This window comes from Zeus faber, assembly GCF_960531495.2.
Source record: "Zeus faber genome assembly, chromosome: 3".
NCBI classification, from domain to species: Eukaryota; Metazoa; Chordata; class Actinopteri; order Zeiformes; family Zeidae; genus Zeus; species Zeus faber.
Genome location: NC_137190.1, coordinates 19,145,296 through 19,169,992, shown reverse-complemented (window position 1 = coordinate 19,169,992; position 24,697 = coordinate 19,145,296). Strand labels below are relative to the sequence as shown.

At 41.5% G+C, this 24,697-nt stretch overlaps 1 protein-coding gene across 1 annotated transcript in view; it reads right to left on the bottom strand.

Moving 5' to 3' along the window:
* The window catches only part of rnf111 (ring finger protein 111), a 33,462-nt gene that overhangs the window by 7,665 nt on the left and 1,100 nt on the right, over positions 1-24,697 (bottom strand). Inside the window, exons 2-7 of the mRNA XM_079997843.1 lie at positions 20,553-21,509; positions 18,537-18,669; positions 6,963-7,117; positions 5,945-6,139; positions 4,915-5,279; positions 197-449 (exon numbers count right to left, since the gene is read on the bottom strand). Of these exons, the coding sequence (XP_079853969.1) occupies positions 197-449; positions 4,915-5,279; positions 5,945-6,139; positions 6,963-7,117; positions 18,537-18,669; positions 20,553-21,432 (1,981 nt within the window). The 5' untranslated portion in view covers positions 21,433-21,509. The remainder of the gene's footprint in view (positions 1-196; positions 450-4,914; positions 5,280-5,944; positions 6,140-6,962; positions 7,118-18,536; positions 18,670-20,552; positions 21,510-24,697) is intronic.

Here is a 24,697-nt window from a genome sequence, read left to right as displayed (position 1 = left end):
GCACTACATAAGTTGACTGCATTTATACCGCGCTCTGGGCCGGTCCTCTCCTCAGCCGAGATCCCACAACATCATCCTCTCGTCATCATTCTCAGCAGTGCGTTTCAGGAGTGCAGCTGTCTGCATGATTTTGTGGTTATAACATTGTATAAAAAAAAAGGGAGCGAGTTCCCACAGCTGCTGGAGTCGTACTCACAGGAAGGGTGCATGTAGTGTCTGCAGGAGGACAGCTGGGGCTGCGGTGGGGGCGGAGCCACCATGGAGGAGCTGAACGAGTCCGCCACGCTAGCCTGGCTGGGCACCGGCGTGGCCTGGGAGGCGTAAGCGGCGGGCCGCGAGGTGGAGCCCGGGCAGCATGGGTCAAAGGCCGAGGTGCTGCCATGGAAACCAGCAGCGGTGTTCCCACTGCTCCGCACGCTGCTGCTGCTCAGGTCCACGGGCAGAGTCTGCTGGGGTGGGGGGGCAGATCACCGTTAACAAAGAACATTCTTCCTCTTTCAAGAATGTACAGTTAGAGACCGTTTGAAACTGTCAACCACAAACATAAATCATAATGTGTTAAATTACTTTTTGCCGACATTTTTATAATTAAAGCATGTAAGAAATTAAAGACTTTATTCTTTTGTTTTGGTTGTGTACTATAATACCTCACGGCTCATGCTGTAGAAAGCTGTTTATCTGGTGTTGAACTTTGTGTCGTAATATAAATATACTACATATAGTATCAATAATAGTAATATATAGTTATATAATATAATATATAATATAGTTATATAATATAGTTATATATCCCTCATGATTTAAATGTAGATCCACACACTGTGTACACAACGGTCAAGGTAGATAATAACAATCATTAATTCAAGCAATCATCCATTGCTTGAATTAATGATATCCAATTCAAGAAACATATTTGTCCAGTACCACAAAAAAATAAAATAAGACAATTCTGAACTGAACTGTACATTCATGGCAGGACTAGACACTCAGGACTATCAGACACAGAAATTCAAGTATTTTCAATTATTATCATGAATCATTTTACATTTTTTAGTTCTCGTCTACGCCGATCAGCCACAACATTAAAACCAGTGACAGGTGAAGTGAATAACATTGATCATCTTGTTCCAATGGCACCTGTCAAGGGGTGGGATAGGCAGCAAGTGAACAGTCAGTTCTTGAAGTTGATGTGATGGAAGCGGAAAAAAATTGCAAGCGTAAGGATCTGAGCAACTTGGTCTGCAACAATGTGCCAAATTGTGATGGCTAGACGACTGGTTCAGAGCATCTCCAAAACAGCAGGTCTTGTGGGGTGTTCTCGGTATGCAGTGGTTAGTACCTACCAAAAGTGGTCCAAGGAAGGACAACTGGTGTACCGGCAACAGGGTCATGAGAGCCCAAGGCTCATTGATGCGCGTGGGGAGCCAAGGCTAGCCCGTCTGCTGAAAAAGTTAATGCTGCTATGATAGAAAGGCGTCAGAACACACAGTGCATCACAGCTTGCTGTGTATGGGGCTGGGAAGGCCCAGACCGGTCAGAGTGTCTATGTTGACCCCTGTCCACCGCCGAAAGCGCCTACAATGGGCATGTGAGCATCCGAACTGGGGACCAGGAGCAAAGGAGGACGGTGGCCTGGTCTGATGAATCACATTTTCTTTTACATCATGTGGGTGGCCTGGTGCGTGTGCGGTGTTTCCCTGGGGAAGAGATGGCACCAGGATGCACTATGGGATGGAGTGCTGGCTCCGAACCGGCTGTTGCGTTACGACAGCAAAAGAACCGGATGTGGATCTGGAAAACTGGTTCCAGAGCGGCATCACTTCGCTGCTGGGCTAGAACCAAGAACGGCTTATGTCAAAATAAAAAGGCTGTTGCCCATCCCTCACAGTGTTAAATGCCACTCTTACAAACCAGTAATGTTTGTGCATATTCCTAGGATAAGAAGGATCCTAAACTGTGCGATTTCATTTCATAAATGGATAGTTAATTGGCTGGATTAATTGGGAGAGGGAATTGGTAAGTATTGGTAAGTAAAATTATAATCACATTGGATGATGATGTCACAAGGAGTCAAATTTGTCTTAAGTTTTTGAACATTGGCATGTAGGTGAAGGAGAAAATAATTTAATATTTTTTTCACTAATTTCTGCTCCGTATGTGGATCGATTTGGACGAAATTTGAACCACGACAGTCTGCAATGTCCCGTTTTTTTTTTACGACCCCTCTATCGTGTCCGTACCTTTAGTTTTTGCCTGTTCCGGCCACTTCAAGCCCAAAAATTCAGAGGATAATAAAAATCCCTACGGGTTGGGGCCCTTGTTGTTATACACGGGGTCCATTTTAGTTGTGTTAAGTCTGTCTATCCATCTATCTATCTACCCACTTACCTACCTATCTATCTGTGACAGAAGTTGACGTTTGGTCGCGTGTGGGGCAATGATGACGCTTACCAAGGGGAAGCGAAGTTACGTTATTTTAGTGGTGACGCCTTTCTGTGGTTTGAATTTCCGATGGGTTACGTTTCCATGAAATGGAATGTATGAACTCATCATTCATTCCCACAGTCGGGTGTGCTCGACGTGGTGAGGAGTGTTTTTTTCGCAAATCCGGCAAAGTAAGGAGGACCACAACCCCGCGTCTAACATGGGGTTATATCAGAATACAATGTCTTCATTTACAAAAACACCAAAGAGATAAAATATCAATCGAACAGGTCAGACAATACACAACCACACACATACGCCTAGTTTGTAATCTCCAACCACTACAGAGCGATGGAGTCCACGGCACGCGTAGCGTGAATGGAAATTCAGAACCACAACCTGCACATTTAAACTACGTTGGATGATGATGTCACAAAGTGTCCTTTTCTAAAACTCATCTTGTTCAAGTAGTTTTTGAAAGTTGGCGTGGCGGTGAAGCCCAAACATTCGGCTACTTTGGGTCAACAATTTGAGTGCTTTTTCACTCATTTCTTCGTATGTGGATGGATATGGATGAAAATTGAACCGCTAGGTGTTTGCGACGTCCTGGTTCTAACGACACCTCAACCGTGTCTGTAGCTTCTGCAGTTGTTCTGTTCCAGTTTTAGCCTCAAAAATTCAGAGGAAAATAATAGAAATCAGGTTATAATTGAGGCTGGACCCCTAATAATAAAATGCATATGGTGGATGCATAAGCGCATACATGTGGGCATGCATTAACATGGGTAATGACGTACATGGAGCGACGTAAAGACATCTTGGGCCTGTGTTTTCCTTGGAAAAGCAAACCGGTTTTTAGAAGGTTTGCGAGTTGAAGAAACTGCGAACTGGTGCTAGAACCAGAACTAGGTTTGGGTTGGTGGAAAAGAGGTATGTGGGATGTTCTGGAACAACAACCCTGATCCATGGGGGACCCACCTCACAACTTCCAGGACTTAAAGGATCTGCTGTTAACGTCTTGGTGCCAAATACCACAGGACACCTTCAGAGGTCTTGTGGAGTCCATGCCTCCACGGGTCAGAGCTGTTTTGCTGGACTTCATTCCAAACTACCAGCCAAAACCACCTTTTAACTGGGTTAACATGACCTCTGATCAGACCATTATTAATCAATGATAATTATACTAATGCCCCAAATGTAGCCATAAAGATACCTGCCAAGAACCATGAAAAAAACAAAAAAAACAACAAAAAAAAAACAACAACTGCAGGAACTTTCCAACTATGAAAGAGAAAGGTTAGTAATGTTTCACATTATAAGAATGCTGCTCATTTTTTCATAAAAACCTGACCTCCGCACCTCATTTAGACTGTGTGTCATCAAACAGCCGCTGCTTTCAACGGGCATTTCACCCAGTGACTCGAAAATCTAAACTAATACTTGCTGAACCATTTTGGGATTCTTGCCCCAAGTCCATTTAAATTATTGATGAGCCATTTCACTGAGACAAAGGGGAGCAACCAAGGTTGCCGGGACTTGACCTGGAGACACTGTGCCGCCTCAACCGAACAAACGATTTTAATGCACATCATCTGCCTTATGGACAAGACTTTGATGTAGAGACAAAATCCTCAACTCACAATCAGCGCAGCCTGAATTATTCACTGCCAACGTTTAGTTCGCGGAATCTTACTTAAGAATATTTATTGAGATCTTCAGTTTTCTAGTCCGTCTTTTGATCACCTTGAATACAGAACAGCGTACAGCTAAAACTGCTGCAGGCGCCTTTGTCGCATGACAAAACATTGTAATATAAAACGGTTAACAGCTCTGTTCTTTGTCATGGCCAGATGCAATTGACGCAATTAATCTCTTACCCTTTACAGCTTACAGAGATATTAATATGCTGCTTGCTGGTCTAATTATAAATTTAAAAAATACGTTTAAATAAATCTACTGATTGCCTCTCTAAAGAGGAAATTTGAAAACTGACCTGAAACAAGTGGCAATGAATTATGTAAAAACTCAGCATTTTGTAATAACGTTCCCAAATGTAATACAGTACGCCTTTATTATGTAACACCTACATTTTCTAGTTATTAACCACATTTATGTGGTTATTACATAATGCAGGGGTTACAACGTTTTATGATGAATATGTAATAATTCAACTCATTAAGTAATAACCCACCAAAATATAGTATCATGTGTTCTTGTTTCTAATAACCACCTCATCATGCAATGGGTAATTCTAAAATGCGCCAAAACCATTTACATATTGCATTCAATAAGTTAAAAACAAAATGCAGCAAGTAATAAAGGTGCAATTAATTAAATATTGGTAAGTTATTACAAAATTATGCGTCATTACATAATGTGTTGTAACAAGGCCAAAGTGGAACGACGCAGACATTTCTACATATATTCTCGTAGATTTCTCCATCGACACTATGGAAATAAACCCCAGGGATGCTGAGGAAACTCTGGTACCTGGTCGTGGTAATGGCTCGTAGCGTTACTCGCTCCGCTGCTGACTCCGGCGCACTGTGCAGGCAGCGCCGTGGGGCGCTCCACGGGGCAGCTGGGCTCTGGGAAGGGCAAGGCAGGCGGGGCCTGCGGTGTCGGGTGGTGGAGGTGATGGAGGAAGTGGTGAGCAGTGCCGTGGCCGTGCTGGGAGCTGGCAGGCTGCTGGGAGGACAAGGCCTGCAAGCAGCTGGAGTGGGTGTGGCCGAGGGGCATGTGGCCGGAGGAGGGGCCTCCGCAGGGCGAGTGCTGCTGGCAGCAGGATGGCAGCCTGGGCATCGCCGTGCCGCCACTCTCTCCTGCCCCGCTCGACAAACTCCGCCCGCCATCTTCTGAGGAGAGGCGGAGACAACATTTAACATCTCACGTCAACCAGGATTGGGTATTGGACAGGATATCATGATTAAATTTGATTTTAATACAAAGGGTCACGAAAATACTCAATATGTATTCAATGAGATGTTGATGAGATGGCTCCCGATACGATCAATATATTGACATTAAATACATAATGAGAATTGCTACCAACTTTACAGTATACCACATGCATTACAAAAATATTTAATTGAACATATTCAGTCTAATACAGAAATTAAATATTTAAATTCCTCGTTATGACTTTGCTTTCATGAGATTTCACTGCATATATGTATGGAAGAATGTATATGTATGAGACAAATACATCTCTTAAATCTTTTACCGCTGTGGTTTTAAACCCAAAATGTACCCAAACTTCCAAGACTGGCAGGTGTTGGGCTGTCGCCTGCTCTAGCCATTGTGCTACCTGCTGAAACACTGCCAGAGACCCTCATTCCTATGACCCCTGACTTCATCACATTGCTCATTGGTGTAAATTTGACTCTGGATACACCTAGAGTAGCAGAGTATTTAATTTCAGAGGAGAATGGTTGCATAACTTCCAAACAAATGATCAATATGACACAAGGTGATAAATAGAGATAGTGGCAAAGTGATAAATAAATAAATCTCTTCTTACCTTCTGTGGCTGTGCGGTTCACGCCAATCGTCCCCTGAGCATGCAGACTGTCGTGGGTCGGACCGGGGCAGCTAGTGGAAGGGCCGGGGGCGTCATGAAGCTCTGAGGTAGAGGCATGATGGGAAGATGAGGACGAGGACGACCTGACTGTTTGGGAGAGTATACTGCCAGAGGTGGTTGGCACAACGGAAATATCTGGACAAGAAAAACCATTACAGGAAGAGGGACTGTCAAGAGAGAAGTGTACGTCGTTCCTTCAACAATAATTGAACTTTCCACTCATGGTCATTGGGCTTGGAAGAAAGGCAATTTCAATTGAATAAATGGAACGAGCAGTGTACCCTTTTTGAGCAGTTCAGTATGATGTTCCTGACCTGTCTGTTATTCTTGTTTAAAAAACCTTTTATTGCAGAACTACAGACATCTATTCATTCGACATCAATAAATTAACACATGCAAACCTATCCATTACAGAAATGCGTAATATAGTTTAAGGTTGATAAACTAAGGTAAAATATAATTCAACTTGAATGAGTGTGCTGAGGCGTTCCTGGCAGCAATTTAGCAGCAGGGCGACAGCAAGCCTCATTGGCATTCCACTGTTGTGTTTCACCTGCTTTTCGTATGCACAAGTTAATTTCTCCTTTTCCTCTAAAGAAATGCATAGTCCCAATATCCTACACTGCATTATGTTGCTGCTATAAATCACAAGGATCAGGCAATAGAAGACAAATGCATCCTTTCTTGTCTTTTTTTTTTTTTAATAATATTATTTTTTATTTATAAAGGCTTAGTTGTAACATTAAACTTGATCCTGTTGTAACAATTTCCATTGTAACAACTGGACCTCAATTGCTCAAACTAATTACAGCGAAAGGCAATGTTTTCTTATTATTTAAGATTAATCCAACATCCTTTAGATACAATAACTCTTGAGTTATGAGTTGCTTGTAATGGACAAAAAAAAACAACAAGAAGAACACAAGAGCACAAGAAACACAAGTACATTTAAACTTACCATCTTCATCCACAGTGAGGTCCACAACCTCCCCAGCACTCTGGCGCAAAGGCTGGATGACTGTGGAGAGCCGGTGGCGTCCACGTGGCTCCTGGAGACGGTTCTGAGCACAACTGCTGGCCCAGATCCTGCCAAGTCCCCCCATTGACCGAGACCTGCAAGAGAGACGCACAGCCATAAAGACTTTTATGGAGGGCCGCAGAATAGGTTTCCTTATTCGACCATACAACAGTTGATATATCACAAATAACTTGAGGACAGAATGGGAAATTACAAGAGTGTTGGGTGCATTTTAGAAGTAAGACAAGTCAACGCTGCCTTGGGCACCTGGATCTGGTCTTTTAACTCATAACTATAGTAGAACAGCAGACCAGTCAATTCTAAGATACATTGATAATCCACCATATCATTGTGATAATCAGTCATTGAAATGCTTCTGTGGAAGAAAACTTTTACTTGCAAGGAAATGTGAAAATCTGAAAGCAATAATAACTTTAGGCTCAGCAAGTCACACTGCTGTGACTGGGAGAGAGTGGGCATTCATTACATGATATGCAACGCAGCATGGGTGCAGACACACAGCCGGCCAAAGTGTCATCAAGAAGAACACCAGCTTTAATGTGTTGTGTATTTATTCTAACTCAGTGGGAAATGTTACCCAACTGGGACCAACTTCATCCCCGGTGACAACAAATCAAACAGAAGTTTGTCTGAAACATCATGTCCATTTTCCAAACATGGCTACACAGAGTAAAGTGAAATTCGATTTCAATACCACCCCCCACCAACCCCCAAAAAAATATTGGGAATTATACTGGCATAATGTTATTACCTTTATGAATAAGTAACTTACTGAACCAGCATGCTCTGAGTGGTAGCCAATTTCTAATTCAGGTGATCTAATGAAGCAGTGTTTTTCATTTTTGCAAAATACATAATTAAAATGCAATTGGCAGTTGTCAATAAATTTATTTGTTTCTTCTATTCATAAATGAGAATACAAAAAAACGTTATAATGTTAAGTTGAAGTTGAAACATTTGATATACTACAATTCCAATTATAAAATTGGTCACATCTTGAATTATTCTTGGCACCTTCTAGATACAATTGCAATACCCAAACCCATGACAAACGCAGAATTGACATAGACCATGTGTTCTGAAATAACACTGTTTTATTATTTTTGAATATAAAGTAATAACAATGATTTCCAGGCTATTTATCTGTAGTAAGATGGGAGTTTCCTGCATTTTCAATTAAAGTATTTCAAGTTATCTCGTAGAAAAATGAGAGAGAAGTGCAGTTAGATTGCAAAGGCAGCTGTTTTTAATCCCAGAAGGTTCACATGCGCATTTAGTGACATCTTATAGCCATATTCCAGAACTGTAGTGTAGCGTTATAGATAACACAAAAGGGGAAAATTTATTACAGTCATTATATGCTGACCTCTTCCAAGCTGCTCGTGCAGCAACCAAGGGAGCACATTTTGTCAAAGCTGCACTCATTAAGCCTCAAACACCAGCCCCCTTCTCACCACTATTCCATTCCTGCTTCCTCAGTTCTAACTCACTATTTACTCTCTGCCTATCTTGCCTTTCCTTCTACTTCCCCAACCATTCTTTCAAATGTTCCACTCTCTACAAATGCACCATCACTTCTTCCCCCTCACTGCGTGAAAGAGGAGAGAGCAGGGATTTGCTGTTTTCTCCCATAATGCCGTAAAGCGAGGGGAGCAGCAGGAGGAGGGATGAGCCCAGGGGAGCTGAGGCAGGGGACCGGGAGAGTGCCGTAAAGCAGGGTACCATGGAGCGATGTGGCAGGGGGATTGAACTGTTAGTCTCACAGAGAAAAAAAATGGAAGCGGAATACGTTTGAGCGCCATGCGACATTTACCTTCTAACTACACAATAACAACCTCTAAACCGAAAAGTTCAGAGGCCTCTGGCTCGATGGACGATACATTATTTCATGATATATTATGTAATTTAGCAGAGACTTCTGTAGTACATTTGCCTTAAATAGTCAAATAAACTGAGCATATTTGTCAGCAAAGCCTTCAATAACAACAACAACAGCATTGGTTACGTCAATTAATTTTTGTTTATCTTTTTTTGCAATGTTAAAGATTGAGAGGTGAGGTCAGCACAGGTGGAGTTAGAATAGCAAAGACACATTTGTGTACATACACTTTCATATACACACACTCCCCTGCACATGCAAATGCTCACACACCGAACGTGTGGTGGCGAGGGTGTTGTGCAGAGTGGAAGTACAGTGGGCTTGACTGTTGTTTGGGGTCTAATTGGACGAGGGCTTCACAGCTCTGGGATGAACCTTGGGAGCAGAATATCCCACTGGAGACAAGTCCTAATTAGCCACAAGTAGACTTGGGATTATTTTGTAAATATCTGTTTACCACAATGCCCCACCCCCCTCCTGAGGGGGTTTGACGAGGCGAAAACAGTGCACAGTAAACATGAACACTATGGGAATGGGGGGAAAAGCTGAGGTTCTGCCACCCCCCATTTGATGTGAGCCAAATACCTCAGGGCTCGAGGGAGGGTTGAAGACTGAACACTGGGGCAATGTGGGAGAACCACTGGGACCAGTGTGATAGACTCTGGGACTGAGGGAGCAGGAGAGGAGGAGTCAATGTCACTTGGGGACAAGACTGATTTAAGTGGGAAATCATTTCAGGTCTCTCACCTTTCGCTGAAAGTATGAATTAAAGATACATAGTTTCATTTCTGACATACATTTCAGAAAACACCTTCTATCTTCTTCAGGCTAAAAGTATGTTCCATCTGGTCTAGAAAAATAGATAAGGAAAATTAACACTTTCAATCCTAACAACTCTAAGGCAAGAATTCATTGCTAGAGGTTATTTAGCTAGTAGCTGGCTAAAGCAAGTTCAGTAAGCCCGAAACAATGTGACAGTCTAATCATACGCATCTTCCCTTACTACAAACCTCCCTGTTCCACAACAGCTCGAGTGCTCTTACCCCAACTGCACTACACCAATAACTAGAACCACAGCAAGGGTCCCCACAACAGCAGGAGAGCTACAATCTTATCATGGAGAGTCTAGTGTGTGTACGTTGAGTGTATGAGCCTACCACACGCACACCCTTCTGCTCTGTAAACAAAACCTTCATTGCTCATCTTGCTGACCTTTGACATCCCGACTCCCCATCCAACCCCCCCAGCCCTGCCTGAGAAAAAGGTCCAGCTGTACATTCTCAAGCAAGCCAGGACATCTCTGGCAGTCAGTGAAACGGGGAGATAAAGACCAAGGCGGAATACTCTCTCTCTCTCTCTCTCCCTGGAAGTGTTTTAAATTCAAAGCGGAGGATGGAAAGAGGGGGAGCGAGAGATGTGGGATATACAAACAGGAAGGAGATGTAGGTGAAGTAGAAAACAAGAATAGAGGCCAAGAGTGGCCTGGAGCTCCTGCACTACAGCCTGCATGAGGTAGAGATGAAACAGGAGCTCTCAGAAAGGAAATAAGGACAAAGGAGTCTTCTTCAGAGGGAATGGGGGCAGAAGAAATACATTTTATTTTTCACTTAAAGTCAGGAATGTCGCTGATGTTTTTTTGGTAAATGAAATTGGCCTACGCTTTTGTGAATTCTGAAGATAATGGAAAATAATTCAAAATATCAGACAAATACACAAAACGGGTACCAACATGTGTGGTTGGAAGGTTGTAGGTTGAGAAGTCTCTCCATCACGAGACACCTTTCGTCTTTTATTTCATCTTTTACATAATTTTAACTTTCAATCTTTCAAATGCAATGCAATCCGGAGGGAAAATGAATAATACATTTGAAACATTAGATAAATGGTATTTATATAGCAGTAGCCATAGAGCTAAAGCGGGTTGTCTAGTAATCTGAAGGTTGCTGGTTCGATCCTCGGCTCCTCCTGATAGCATACTGTAGTGTACTTGAGCAAGACACTTACCCTTAATTGGTGGGTAAATGGTGGGTGTATGAATAATTGTAAGACGCTTTGGAGAAAAGCGTCTACTAAATGATGATGTAATGAAGTGTCTTGCTCAAGGACACTTCAACACGCTACCAAGAGGAGCTGGCAATCTTCCAATTAGCGCTCGTTCCCACAGCTAAATGTTTCAGCCACTTTATCAGTGGTCCACTGAAAAACAGCACTGCAACTCTGGATGAATGGATGAGCGCTAGATGAATTTATTATAATACAAAGTGGATCAAAACATAGAAATTACTACATATTATTCTGTTGATTGGCCTGTAATTCGATGCTACCGTAAAATGAACTACTGTTGCACATAAGCTTTCCAATATTTGTTTTCACATTTCACTGTTGAGGGGGGGGCGGGGGTTTAGTGGGCGTAGGCGAGAACACTAAGGCACCCGTAAAATGGGGCTTCCATCACACAGAGCTCTCAGCTGTGAGAGACCAACTCGATTTTAGTAACACAATTTATGCAAATAGTTTTATTTATTTTTTGAGCCTCAAATTCTTCACAACTGACATTCTGGAACATTCCCCCTCAGCCAAGACTGATGAAATGAAAAGATACCAGGAAAGCAAGTGAAACACACCATTTCTGTTCTAGATTAATGAACTGAATAGTTTCAATGCAATCACTTACCCCATATCTGGACTGCTCTACTGTAAACATCCAGAGCACGACAACAAGAGAGAGAGAAAACTAGTGTGCGAGTGTTTAGAGGAGAATACAGTCGCTATGAACACAGAAATATGTAATTTTCTTCTTCCTTTCAGTTAATTGTGTTTTATTGATCATTTTAAGTACTCAAAAGAGCTACAGTCACTCCAATGGCACTCTTTTTACATGAACATGACGATCAACCAACCAGCAATAAGCTGAATATTCACAAAATTGTCTGTCCATGAATATATTCATTAGTAAAGCGACAAGCAGTAGTGTCTATTTCAGTAATTACTTTGCTTATCACACCATGAAATTTGACTGAAGTAGATTTAATAATCAAGCGGAACATGCATAGCATTTACAGAGCAGTGGGGGAAACAAGGCTTTGTGGCTACAAAACACAGAGCAGGCATCTCAATGGCGCCTGCCTTCTCCAGCCAGTGTAAGCAGCATTGTGGGCCCCATGAGCCGAGAAAAGCCGCACTCGTCTTCCATCAATTAGCGACCTGTTCTCACACATTCGATATCCCCTTCAGAGAGGAGTTATAAAAAAATAAAAAATAAATAAAAATGACAGCCGGGTTCCAGCTTATCTTTGTGAGCACGAAAAAATGTCATCCATTTTCTTGAGTTGTGAAACCTAATCTCTATTAAAAGGGGAATGCCACCCATTTATCACGTTGGCTGACATATATGTCATTTTTTGGAGTTCCACCTTCCCAACAGTAAATCCATGAGTTAATGATAGGATGCTTTTATATTTTCGGTTTCTGATACGGCTCATTTGCCTGGACGAGTTCAAACAAGCATACATTCAATCTTCAAGTCATGCTGTTTCCAATGGAATTGAGATGTTCCATTAATATCAATGAGGCTCTCTTAGGGGCCATGGCCAAAGCATACAATCGGTGATCCGTCACACCCCAGACTCTGTATCTGTATATATGGACCACATAATAACTTAAGGGGGATAGTCTTAGTCATTGAATGCTGAAAATGGGTGGCATTCCCCTTTAACTCCCTTTTTACAATCAAGAGAACAAGCACCCACTCATGAACATGCATCTTGCATTCCACAACCCTGGTACAGTACACAAGCCAGTCATGTGCACACACGCACACAGTTTTAGGATGAGTCACATAAACAGAGAGAGAGAAAGTTGGCTTTATTGAGTGAATTAACATAGAGGACCCCACCCTTTGAAAAGCAGCTCACAGAGGTTTAACACTTATGCCTGGAGTTTTTATGAAAGCAAAAGGCTTAATAAATTAATACCCCAACAAAATGTGAACCAAACGTGGCATAATTAAAATGTTTTACTCGTACAAATAGTTATTTTTTATGGTTAAAGATAGGGAAATGATGCCAAGGGCCTGGCCATGTACTGTAGCCGACCACGAGAGGCTACAAGTTCAAGTTCAAGTTCAAGAGATTATTTGTCACATAAGGACCCTCTCCTCAAAATCCGATGCTCCTAGGGACTTGTTTGCGCACTTCAGTGCAACACTTAATAAGGTAACAATGGCTCTATTCAAGCCAGAGTTTCGGAGTGGGTGTCTGGACTTAGGTTTCACAAAGGAGTCCTGACAATCCTGACAATTTCACAGCAGAGTTAAACAAAAAAATAAAAAAAAGTACAGGTCATCCACAGGACAGAGTTATTGCAGCAGCTCTGATGATTAAAGAATGAATAAAGTGTGGCATTGCAGGTTGAGAAGTTGAACTCCACTTGCAGATGAAGTCTGTCCTAGATGCAATGGCATACACATTCGGTGTTGTGTGCCTGAGCATCATGACAGTAACAATAATTACAAAAACTTTTCAAAAAGCACAATTCCAAAGGGGTTGCTTGCTCTTAATGATGGCAAAAGCTATCCGAATGCTGAAGGAGGAAGCACCTCAACTCTAAACTAATTAAAGCTCTGAATTCACCAGCAGGATCATGGTAGTTATAGTGTCATTGTTCCAACAAGTCTCCCCATTAGCAGTTCCAAAGCAGGGATCCTTGATTTATTTTGGCAGAATGTTAGAAATGTGGCAGCAATGGACACTAACAAGATCAAAATGATATACACTACAATCCTATGTTGCCATCTATATTTCAAGGACAATTGAAATCAATGTTGGAACAAATAATGGGGGAATTCTATGTGCTTATCAGTTTGGTTGAGGCAAATCAAATGTCTGCAGAAACACAAGTTGCTTTGTGTGGCAAAAACATTGAAAACAAGAGCTTGTGAGAACATATTTCTTGCTTCACCAGGCAATATGACAGCGATAATATGCCCTTTGCTGTTTAACTTGAGTATGTTTAAACTCAGTTTTGAGTTGTTGTGCAGCTGATCTGTCCAGTAACATTTACTTCATCATTATTTTCGACACATGCCTTTCCATTGCGTATCTGCTGCATAAACTCTTTGTTGACAAACGGAAAACACCACCTCAAGCGAGTGCAAATCCTTTTTCTGAACAATGTCGGGATTCAATGTCGAATCAATACGGAAGGTTAATTGCGAGAACAAAAATGATGCATATTTATAAGAATAACAACACAATGTGTGTCTCTTATAAGGGCCTACACAGCCTTATTTATATCATCTACTAGTGCAGTGCTCACTCACTCAAAACCTGAGCTTCCCAATGCGGACATTTTCTTTTCAACCACAGAAGGCGATGACCCTTTAACAGCCAGAGCAAAGCGGTCTGAAAATTGCCACAAGCATATCCCATCACAACCTGAGAGAAATTAATTTAGGTTGACAAAGTGACTTTGCTAGCAGGAAAAAAAAGAAAAGTCGTAGCCATTGCTATTTTTGGTAGCACAGGGTGGAATAATCAAATCAAGCTGGTGAAAATGACTGCACCGAGCTGCCTCCAATAACAATTGAGTTCGGTAGTGAGAGAAGACACAAGAGTGCAGCAGAGCGGTGGCGGCGCAGTAAAACCAAAATTTAGCTTTAAAGAAACACAACGTGTTTTTTTATATTGATAAGAAACAAAGAACAGTGATTTGAGTCAAATTCTATTATCTCCCTTCCATGTTTATTCCATATGAATTGTTACAAGCATATTCTCCGGTGATGGTTGTTCCTGCGTAATTTTTACTTGATGGCCTTGTATCACATCATTCGACGCATTGCGAATACAATATCTAGCACAATTCTAACAGGCAGCTTCATCGTTAAGCTTAAAGGGGTCCTATTATGCAAAACTGACTTTGACACACAAACTGTGAAATAAAACAACCCAGTCAGCTCTAATTCAGAAGTAGGTCCTGAAATGAGCCGTTGAGCTTTGCTGCCCTGATCAACGTCACCGAGGGTTTCATTTTAATTAGAAGCGCAGAGTAACACAACAAACAAATCTTTTCAAAGAAAGAGGAATTAATACCAGCTGTCCGTGAAGAAACTGCAGACGATGGAAATGTATGTTTCTAAAAAATTATTTGGCTGTGTTTCTTAAAAAAAAAAAAAAAAAAAAAAAAAAAATGTTTAAAGGAAGTAGGCGATACATAGACTGTAGCCCGCAGCGCACGATCCACAGTGCGTTTCTTCAAGCAAAACCAATATAAATAGTGTGTTTTTATTGTATATGTATTTATTTTATTTTCCAAAATTACCATGAAACACAACATTCCCGAGTTAGAGGATCCCGGTGCATGCTGTGTCCGTTTCTCCCACAAGAATGTAGAACAACAACAAAAGTCAGAAAGAACTTTTAAATTAGGCCTTGCAGATATAATATGAGTGAAGATTGAGGAACTGGGTTGCTTAATTCTGGCATCAAATTTTTTCAGAAACAGGTTTTGGTGGACTGATAAGGTGAAATCAGTGAAAGTTAAGGAGTAAATACAACGAAACCTGGAAGCCATGCTTAAATGCTATTGGCTCACAGAACTCGGGGCCTTGGTGCGGTGGCTCCTCCCACAAAGAACAGCTCGTCTTGGAACAGGATGGTATTAAGTAAGGTGTGTTAGAAAGGCTAGTCTAATAACTAGCTAATCTGAGCAGTATTTTCAGCAAAAATGAACAAAACAAAACAGAAAAGCATGTTTTGGGGACCTCAGAGACCTATATCAACTTGTGTAAAAAGGAGCATAACAGGTCACCTTTAAAGGTGAAGAGTAGGCTTGGGCAGAATGACAATTCAATCGGTAATCAACTCCATCCATCGCCCATTGACTTTAAAAAATAAAAATAAAAAATGTATCCGCCAGGAAAAATCCAAGCATTGAAACAGTGTACTGTCTAAGTGCAGTTCATCGTGTTCTGAAACTGATCGTGGGAGCGGAGATCTTCGCTCAGAGCTGTTTTGAGCCCCTTTCATACATAGTTACCGGTAAATTACAGGGATAACCTTTCTGGCACAGCTAGAGAGTTTCACTATTCACACATGCAGCTACATTCCGGAACATTTGCGTCTCGCTCCTTTTCACACATTCACCCGAATAGATGGGGCAAGAGGCAGTCCAGCAGAACTCACCCGGTGCGGCCCTGGTTCACAAGCCCCCCGCGTCGGAGAGCGACAGACGGAGCAGCAGTGCAGGCAGCTCATTCACATGCGTGCAATAGAGGCTGTATGTGGACGTTATACGCAAATAAAAATAAATATGCCTATGAAATAAACCCTGAAATAAATAAACAAGGCAATAAATATATATATAAATATATAAGGGGTGGGGGGGGGGGGGGGGGGGCTTTCATTCCGATTCATGAGACCTTTATCACTTTCATTGGGCTGGGGGCTTTTGTGAAAGAAGTATCAGAGAATAGGGGTGAAGTTTTTGGGGGGTTTTTTCCGCCTCTGGACAGTGGAGCGCACGCCGGTTCCTGACTCCCATGCCGGTTTTTCTGTTTGTATTTTAGATCTATTTATTTTTGTTTGTTTCCCACTTGTATGAAAAAAAACCTAACTGTCCCTGGGCCACATCACGCATGTCTCCCCGTTGCTCTGAAACTTAATTTAATACAAACTAGATGTTTTTGTGTCCATACTTTAGTTGTAAATAACAAATCCCGCACTTCTCTAACAGGGAGATCACATTTGGCCCATTGCATTACGTTCTACTGTATGCTTAATGTAGAATCATAAATCGGCAATTACTGCCCCCATTTTACATGATCGTCCAAGCCTAGTGAAGAGCATTAAGGTCTTGCCAATCAAGGTCTCTCCGATGAGGCTCCATACTCACTGGAAACAAAATTTGAGGGATAAACATAAGAACTGAAATAATTAAATTATGAAATACTGAGTAAGTTGGTGTTCAGAGAGAAACAACCAAAATACATAAGCAAAATAACATTTTGGTTACGTCCAATATTATGTTCAAAGTGGAATTCCATGAAAATGTCTATGTTGGGTGGATTTGACTGCAAGTCCCAGATTCCATTCAAAATGCAAAGGTTTCCCCCCCCCCCCAACATCCAGGTTTACCCTCATCTTCACTCTAAGATGGTAATTTGGAAGTATGTATATGTATGTGACAAATAAACCTCTTGAAATCTTAATAATCTAAATAATCTTTTTTCTTTTGATCAATTGTTTATTTTGTTTTCTTGGTCACTTGAGGTGGTAGGTTTGTTTGGGTGCTGTTGTTTTTTTCTTTTTAATGTTCATCCATGGCACAAGTTAACCAGGGATGTTAAAATGTGTTGACTTATCGACCTACCATTGACGAGACCTCATTGTCGACAGAAAAAAATAAAATCACTTTTTTTTTAAAAATGTTCTAAAAACTTTACTGTTTATAGCCATTCAAAATGTTCAAAATAAAATAAATAGGAGAGGGACCACTTGCACATTGTGGTGTGGGAGAGGGAGGAGAGTGTGCGTTTACACGTGGCAGTGTTCACTACAGGAGTTTCGCTTTCTCAGAATTCTAAGAATTCTGAGGCGGGCCTACAGTAGGATCAATTTTCTCTTTGTGCCCGCCATGTCAACTTGCTTCTATCCTGTCCCAGAAATCTATACACATCACACATATGAGCCGCAAAATGTGGTTTGATTTCAGACACCACTTTGTCATCATCATCATCATCTCTATGTTAGACTGCCGCCATCACGTGTAGGTAAAACCACACAGTTCTCTAGCGTTTTCATAACAATTTATGTAATTTATCCTGATTTATTTATTTGAGCCTACATTCTTAAATGCACACAAAGAAATGCATTGTTGATTCGGCAAAACGGTTTCATTTTCAGACATCGCATTAAAATAATTTATTTAATTATTTCAATAATAACAGGTGATTGCTTTGAATGTTACAAAATTGTTGGAATAAATGTTGGTGGAGGCTATAGGCCTAGCCCAAAAACAGAAAAAAAATTATAAATAAAAGAAAGAACCAGAAAAGAATGAAGAAAGAATTTTGAAACATTCGTCTCCGCTCCACACAATTGTGGTGCGAAGAGGACACAGAGCAGACACGGTGCCGCGGTGATTAAGTGTGGAAAAAGCAAATCCATATCTAATGGGAAAATAAACTTACAGTAAGATAGATTTTGTGGTGAATTAAACCATATAATGTCTATTACAAACCGAGTGTCTTTTTTAAGCCGTAGGTCTACATCAGAATCTTAAAAAAAAACAAAACACACGCACACCAAAAAAACAAAACCTATCGGTAAATGCGTCCAACACATTGACTAACAAAAAACCTGTCATAACATCCCTACAGGTTTTCTAACCACAACTGGCTGCGCTGGTTTATCAAATTCTCTGCGGCTGCCTTTCACTTCATTCGCATGTCAGTGCATTCTTGCTGGGAAAGGCGGATCCGCCACCAACAATGAAAAACAGCATAGAGAGGAACACATGCATACCACAAATAACACAAAACGTCCCTTAATTCTCCAGGTTAGCGAATATTCAAATCTATTCTCTATCCATGCTTCCACATCATCTCTTGTGCCTACCTGAAGCCATCTCCTACAGTGACTATCTCCACCTCACTGTCCGTGGAGGTGACGTTGATCTCCTCACTGGCGGGGATGGGCGGCGCGGGGGCCGGGGTTGCTTCAATTACGACAACATCCTCGTCCAGAGTACCTGGACAGAGAAAAGAGTTTGTGTTTACACCATGCAGCCCAAAAGGTGACCCTAATGTTGCAGGGTAAGTCGAGATGTTAGTCAACGAGTGTTTTCAGCATTAACATGGTTTTGTATTATAACATGGGAGTAAAAACACACTTGTGTAGTGTGAAGCTACACGCTTCCTTTAAAAAAAAAAAAATTTAAAAAATGCACACCATTGTATGCTATTCTTCCTCAAAACACACCTGCCTCCCAACTCAAACCATGCAAGCTGTGGAGAGGCTGAGACTGATGAGGTTTCTCTAATATCCGCATGTAGTTAACAGCCTGAATATGAGGCCGGAGAGAAATGTAGGTCAGCAAATGCTGCCTGTACATTGCTTGCAGTGGGGATGGCTTTTTGCAGAGCAGGCCTCAAATCTGCACTCCAATTGGTCCCCTATGCCCAAACTCTGCAGCCCTGCATGGCTGGGATGTCAGTATAGTGCACTTGTGTGTGTTCAACGGGCTGAAACGTTTTTAAATGTTGCTGAAGTAAAAATATGGTCATTTACTTCAGTAAAAGTCTCCTAATGTTGGATCCAATACCTCCATGTCAGGCTTAGAATTACACCATCTAATGGAGTATTACATGTTGGTGTAAAGGGTCTTTGTGAACTCTAGAATTCCCCAGAGTGATTTCTATTCTCGTAGTCTCCTGGGTGCTGCTGCTGCTTAGCGCCCTCTCCTAGCAGAGCTACCTGGCGCCAGGAATGAGCCTTCTTGCTGCTACACAAACAGACCTTACCATCGAGAAGATGGCAGAAAACAATGCAGAAATAAATAAGGTGAATTGCAGTTATGTAACAAACTTTCCACGTGAATGTGCTTTGATAACAATTAACCGTTGCCTATTTATCATTATCTGCCAATGATGCCAAGGTAATAATGATAATTCTATCTAATTTGAATCTTACACTTACACCTGCAGTACAAAACCACTTTCTAACTTTACTTTGGATCTTCTGTCTCCTGTAACATCTGCAAGCTCCATCGGTTAGATCTTTCCCCTTCTCTGCTGTAAATAAAGGTTTGGTTTCTGATCTGTTGTTTCTATGCAAGACTACCACAGAGAGCTAAGTCACCCGAGTCCCAACAGCTTCCCATGACAGCATACAGTGCTCCAGCGCAGCTTCCCCGCCATCTTTCCTCGGGGCACAGCAGTGAAAACACAGGTTAGTGCTCACCATAAAACCAATACAGGGACAAGGATTATCCAGCAGAGACAATATAAACCTTAGTCCTAGTTCAAATACAGTTTGGTAAATAAGGAGCGTTTCTCGGTTCCATATTGTGCTGTGGCCCACTGCTGCACTGAGGACAGGCAGTTTAGGAACTGAAGACATGTTCTAAACAGAGATACACATAGATGTGATCTGGGTTATAACCTGATTATTGGCCTCTGAATGGCAGGGTGATGAGGGTCAGTTATCTGCTTTTACGCCTACACACATGTAATCTGATCATTGGTGCCACATATATTTAAAATGTAGCATACCTCAAGAAATGCTTTCTTTTAGTAATTTCCTATCAGAAAATGCATTGATACATTTGGTTAAATACCATCCAAAACAACAGCTTGTCATCCACCATGAAAAAAAAATAAAAATAAAAAAAAAAATAAGGTCTGGCGTTATATTATTATTAATTATTATTTCTCAATCAACTATGAAGCAGGTAATGTCATCTAAGCAGCAACTTGTATTCAAATATCACAATAAAAAATCTTAAGTACATGGAAAGAGTTGGATCAGAAAAATAATAAAATACAGCCAACTCAATTGCCGAACTCAGTTGCTCACATGTTTTAACTCACAAATCAACTAAAGACTCAGTAAGAACAAAGCCCTGCTGTTTACCTGTGGCAACAGCAGCGTTGTTCGGTTGGCTGCTGCTGCTGCTGACGTCCACGTACAACTCGTCCTCCACTTCCGTCGAGGAAGGCGATGACGAGTCGCTGCTGAGCTCTTCACTGGAGCTGCTGGTGCTGTGCAGCAGGGCGTATTTCCTACGTGCGATGACTTCACGCTTCTTCCGCTGGAGCAGCAGTCGCTCTTTTTGCTTCTGAGTCCGCTGCGCCCCCCCGGGTGCAGCTTTCACAAAGCGTTTCCTGTGCAGAGGCCGACGGCCACTCATACACTGCCGCTTCAGCAGCACCGGCTCTGCCTCCGACCGCATCCACTTGTGTGAGCGGTTCCCTCGAGTTCGACCGAGGACGGGCCGCAACCCAACGCCGGGCCCGCCTCCTGGAGTCAAGGCAGGACTCTTATGCTTGTCCCCTGCGGCTCCCGCCTCCCCCTCATCCTCCGAACTCAGTGTGTCCGAGTCTCCGAAACTCAGGCCGGAAGACGGGGAGGAAGCGCAATCGCTGAAAGAAGACTCGTGGTTGTGTTCGTCCTCACTGGGCCGCTCCAGCAGCTCGACTCGAGGGCGCTGGGGGGCCAGGGAACTCTCATTGAGGTGGGCCTCTTTCAGGGAGCAGTCTGAAGGCCCAGCTTGTTGGCTCTTACGCTTTTTGCGCCCAGGGAGGCTTCTTTCTGAGTCTCTGCGTGTCCCTGTGTCCCTCAGGGACCGATGCCTTGAGTCGGCACACAGCGTTGCAAATTCGCTGCCCGCCTTGCCGATCACCTCCATGTTGCTGGGAAAGTTCTTTGCTGCTTCGATGGGCTCTGGGTTGACGAGCGGCTCCTTCAGGTGCTCCTGTCTGCCTGCAGCCTCAGATGGTACCTCACTTTTCATGGTGGCAAGTCCTCACAGATGCAGCACCAAGTAATGATGCAGCTTCCTAGGTGTCTGTCAGTGGCATCGCACAAAACCTAAAAGGCAAAACAAAAGAATTATGCACAAGGTCCATAGTCATGTATATAATTTTCATGAAAATAACTGAGATAGTCGTTGGCTTTAACGTGGTTAAATTGGAGTCTTAAAAAATATTTTATGTATGTCACAAAACACAAATCTGACAATTAAACTTTGAGGAATTGTCTAATTACAAAAACATTGTTATGGAGTGATCATCTCTGTCTTTAAGCTGGTAATTCACGAAAAATCATTCCGAGCATGACACTAACAAAAAGACAGTGTTTTGAATTCATATGTGGCGGTGTGTATGCCCCAGAACATCCTATTCACCTGTTGTGGACCTCCCCCTGTCTGCAATTGGTCCAAATATCACATGACTGGCTGCTTCACTATTGATATGCCAGGAGGCACAGATCCTCTATCTAATCCTGTTGAATTCCTCACCGTATCAGGGTAAAAACAGTTCTTATTGCATATACCGACAACTGTGTATAGGGACATGTCTGCACGTGTTATTTTTTTCATGAAGGTCTTAGTTGAGAGCATACTGCCTACTTAAGACATATTGATGGATTATGCTCTTTCATTCTTTTTTTTTTTTTTTTTACATGCCTGCTATTAATTGAGTATCTGACCAGAGTAACAGGAGAGCCCCTCCCATCTCGAGCCTGGTTTTTCAATGAGCAAGGTGACACTAAAACTAGGTTGTGTCTAGAAGCAGGTTTATGCTGATGTTGTCAAGGATGATCTGCTCCAATCCAAGATATACGTGAGACCTGGGACAAATCCTGATTCACTTGTTTTGGGTAGCGATTTTTTTTAACCAGCCTATTAAGACAGATTTGACATTTTCTCTCTTATGGGGGCCCCTCTGATACCACAACTGCCAAAATATTTGAAATACTTTCAATCAAATGACAACATTTTACGAGAGAAAACTCAAAGTTAGATACACATTAGCTACATACTCCAATAATCTAAGAGGAAAACAAGTTCCTTGTTTCTCAATGGTATGTAGTCTTTGATTGACTGATTGGTTGGTTGGTTGGTTGGTTATAGAAAGATGTTAACAGCAGTTTACTTATATGCGTTTAGTAATTGTACTCACAATGGTAGACCCAAATTCATACTGTATAGAAAAGATTTAATAACAACTTGTAACGTCAGAAAAACAGTTTGTAGATGTTTTCAATTAAATTGAGAACCTCTCACTTGACACCAAGTAGGTTCTCAAAGATATCGATAATCTCAAACTAAACAGTAAATAATTATGAACATCAATTGATTGGTTTGGGTGTTATTTTACAGTAGAATTGTATTTTACTGTAAAATACTTACAACTAAAATACTGTGTTGTTTTACATTTTACAGTAAAGTCTCTGAAAATACTTTCAGATACAATACAATTTGGGTTACAATTTCCTTGTTATCTGCCCATTCCATTATGGATAATCTACATTTTTGTTGTCATTGAATGCGGCTACTGTTTCACAAGGGTGTTTGCCACTATGTATGTACAGTATTCCAAATGAAATGATGAATTTAATTAACAGAAACGAGAGGGGGGAATACACCACCAAAGTGGATATGGAATATTCATCAATGCAAACAGCAATGTGTTTCAGTACATTTGTTTAAAAAAAGAGCAGCTTTTACTGACATTCTTGAACAATATAGTGATAAAGGAAGCAACATGGGCAAGAGGTGGTTCCACTATTTGCCCACTATGTGGCATTGGAAATGGAAAATAACCAGTTGGTTACAGCTTAAATGTTTGTGGTGAAGGATGTTTTTTCTGTTGTTTTGGAATATAGGAAATGTGGGAATGTTGAACAGACAAGACTACCAGATAGACAGATAGACAGATAGACAGACAGACAGACAGACAGACAGACAGACAGACAGATAGACAGATAGATAGATAGATAGATAGATAGATAGATAGATAGATAGACTGACAGATAGACAGACAGACAGACAGACAGACAGACAGACAGACAGACAGACAGACAGATAGATAGACAGATAGACAGATAGACAGATAGACAGATAGATAGATGGATAGATGGATAGATGGATAGATAGATAGTGTTAGAAATAATACGGTGCCTCTGGTTGGAAATGTCCTTTTGTGACCAGTCGCGCACATGTTGTTCCTGTACTTTTCCGTTTGCGTAGATGTTGTTCATGTTGGTCACCAAAGAATCAGTTCTTTGTGATCCATATGTCCTTTTGTGACCACTTGCTTAGATAAGACTATATAAGGATCCAGGGAAGAAGGATTGGGGCTTCCAGGGTTTTCCACTTGTTTGGCATAGACTTGGGTGAGCTCGGCTCCTGGAGCCCGGGCTCAGACTTCGTGACCTGAACCTGCTGCACTTTCTGATTCTGCCTGACAATAAATATGACCAACTCTAAATTTGTGTTACGTCTTCTGAATGACGCTCCAACCCATCAACGAGCACGCGGAGAACCTCGAAGGTAATTGTTATACTTGAATTGATCAACAGAAGTTTAGTAATTGATTGAAACAGGTCTTAATAGTTATCATAATTTAATTGACCAACAGAATAGAGTAATTGATTAAAACAGGTTTTAATTGTTAAATCAACAGAATAGAGTAATTGATTGAAACAGGTTTTCTACAACTGAACAACTGGGTGATCCTCGAGGATTATATTCTCCAACAATAGATAGATAGATAAGATCGATAGAGAGATAGATAGATAATCTCAAAGCTGTATATCTGTTAATATGCTATGGATTCATATTAGTGCAAATATACATGTATCTAGACACATCATAGAAAAACCCCATTTAGGAATTGCAGTAAGAATCGGTAGGGATTTGGTAAAATTATAATTATTATATAGAAATCAAACGCATACTGGATCCTTGTGATAAACATGCTATGCACATGGTTACTCTTGTTATTGGTACAGTAGATGTAATTTTTTATGCAAGTTTTCTTTCCAAGCATTAATGCCACCACTTGACTGAAGCCCTAGGAGCAGGCTCTGTGGCATGGATGCAGATTCATTTATATGGCAAAGAGAAAATGATCACAAGACACAGTCTACCATTGCAACTTGAATGTTAACAACAAAAACAACCCAGTCTAAGTCAGTCAGGACTACTGAACAACAGGGCATGACAGGCGTTGACTTGTCTTTCTGTTAGAACATGTACACTGACTGGACAA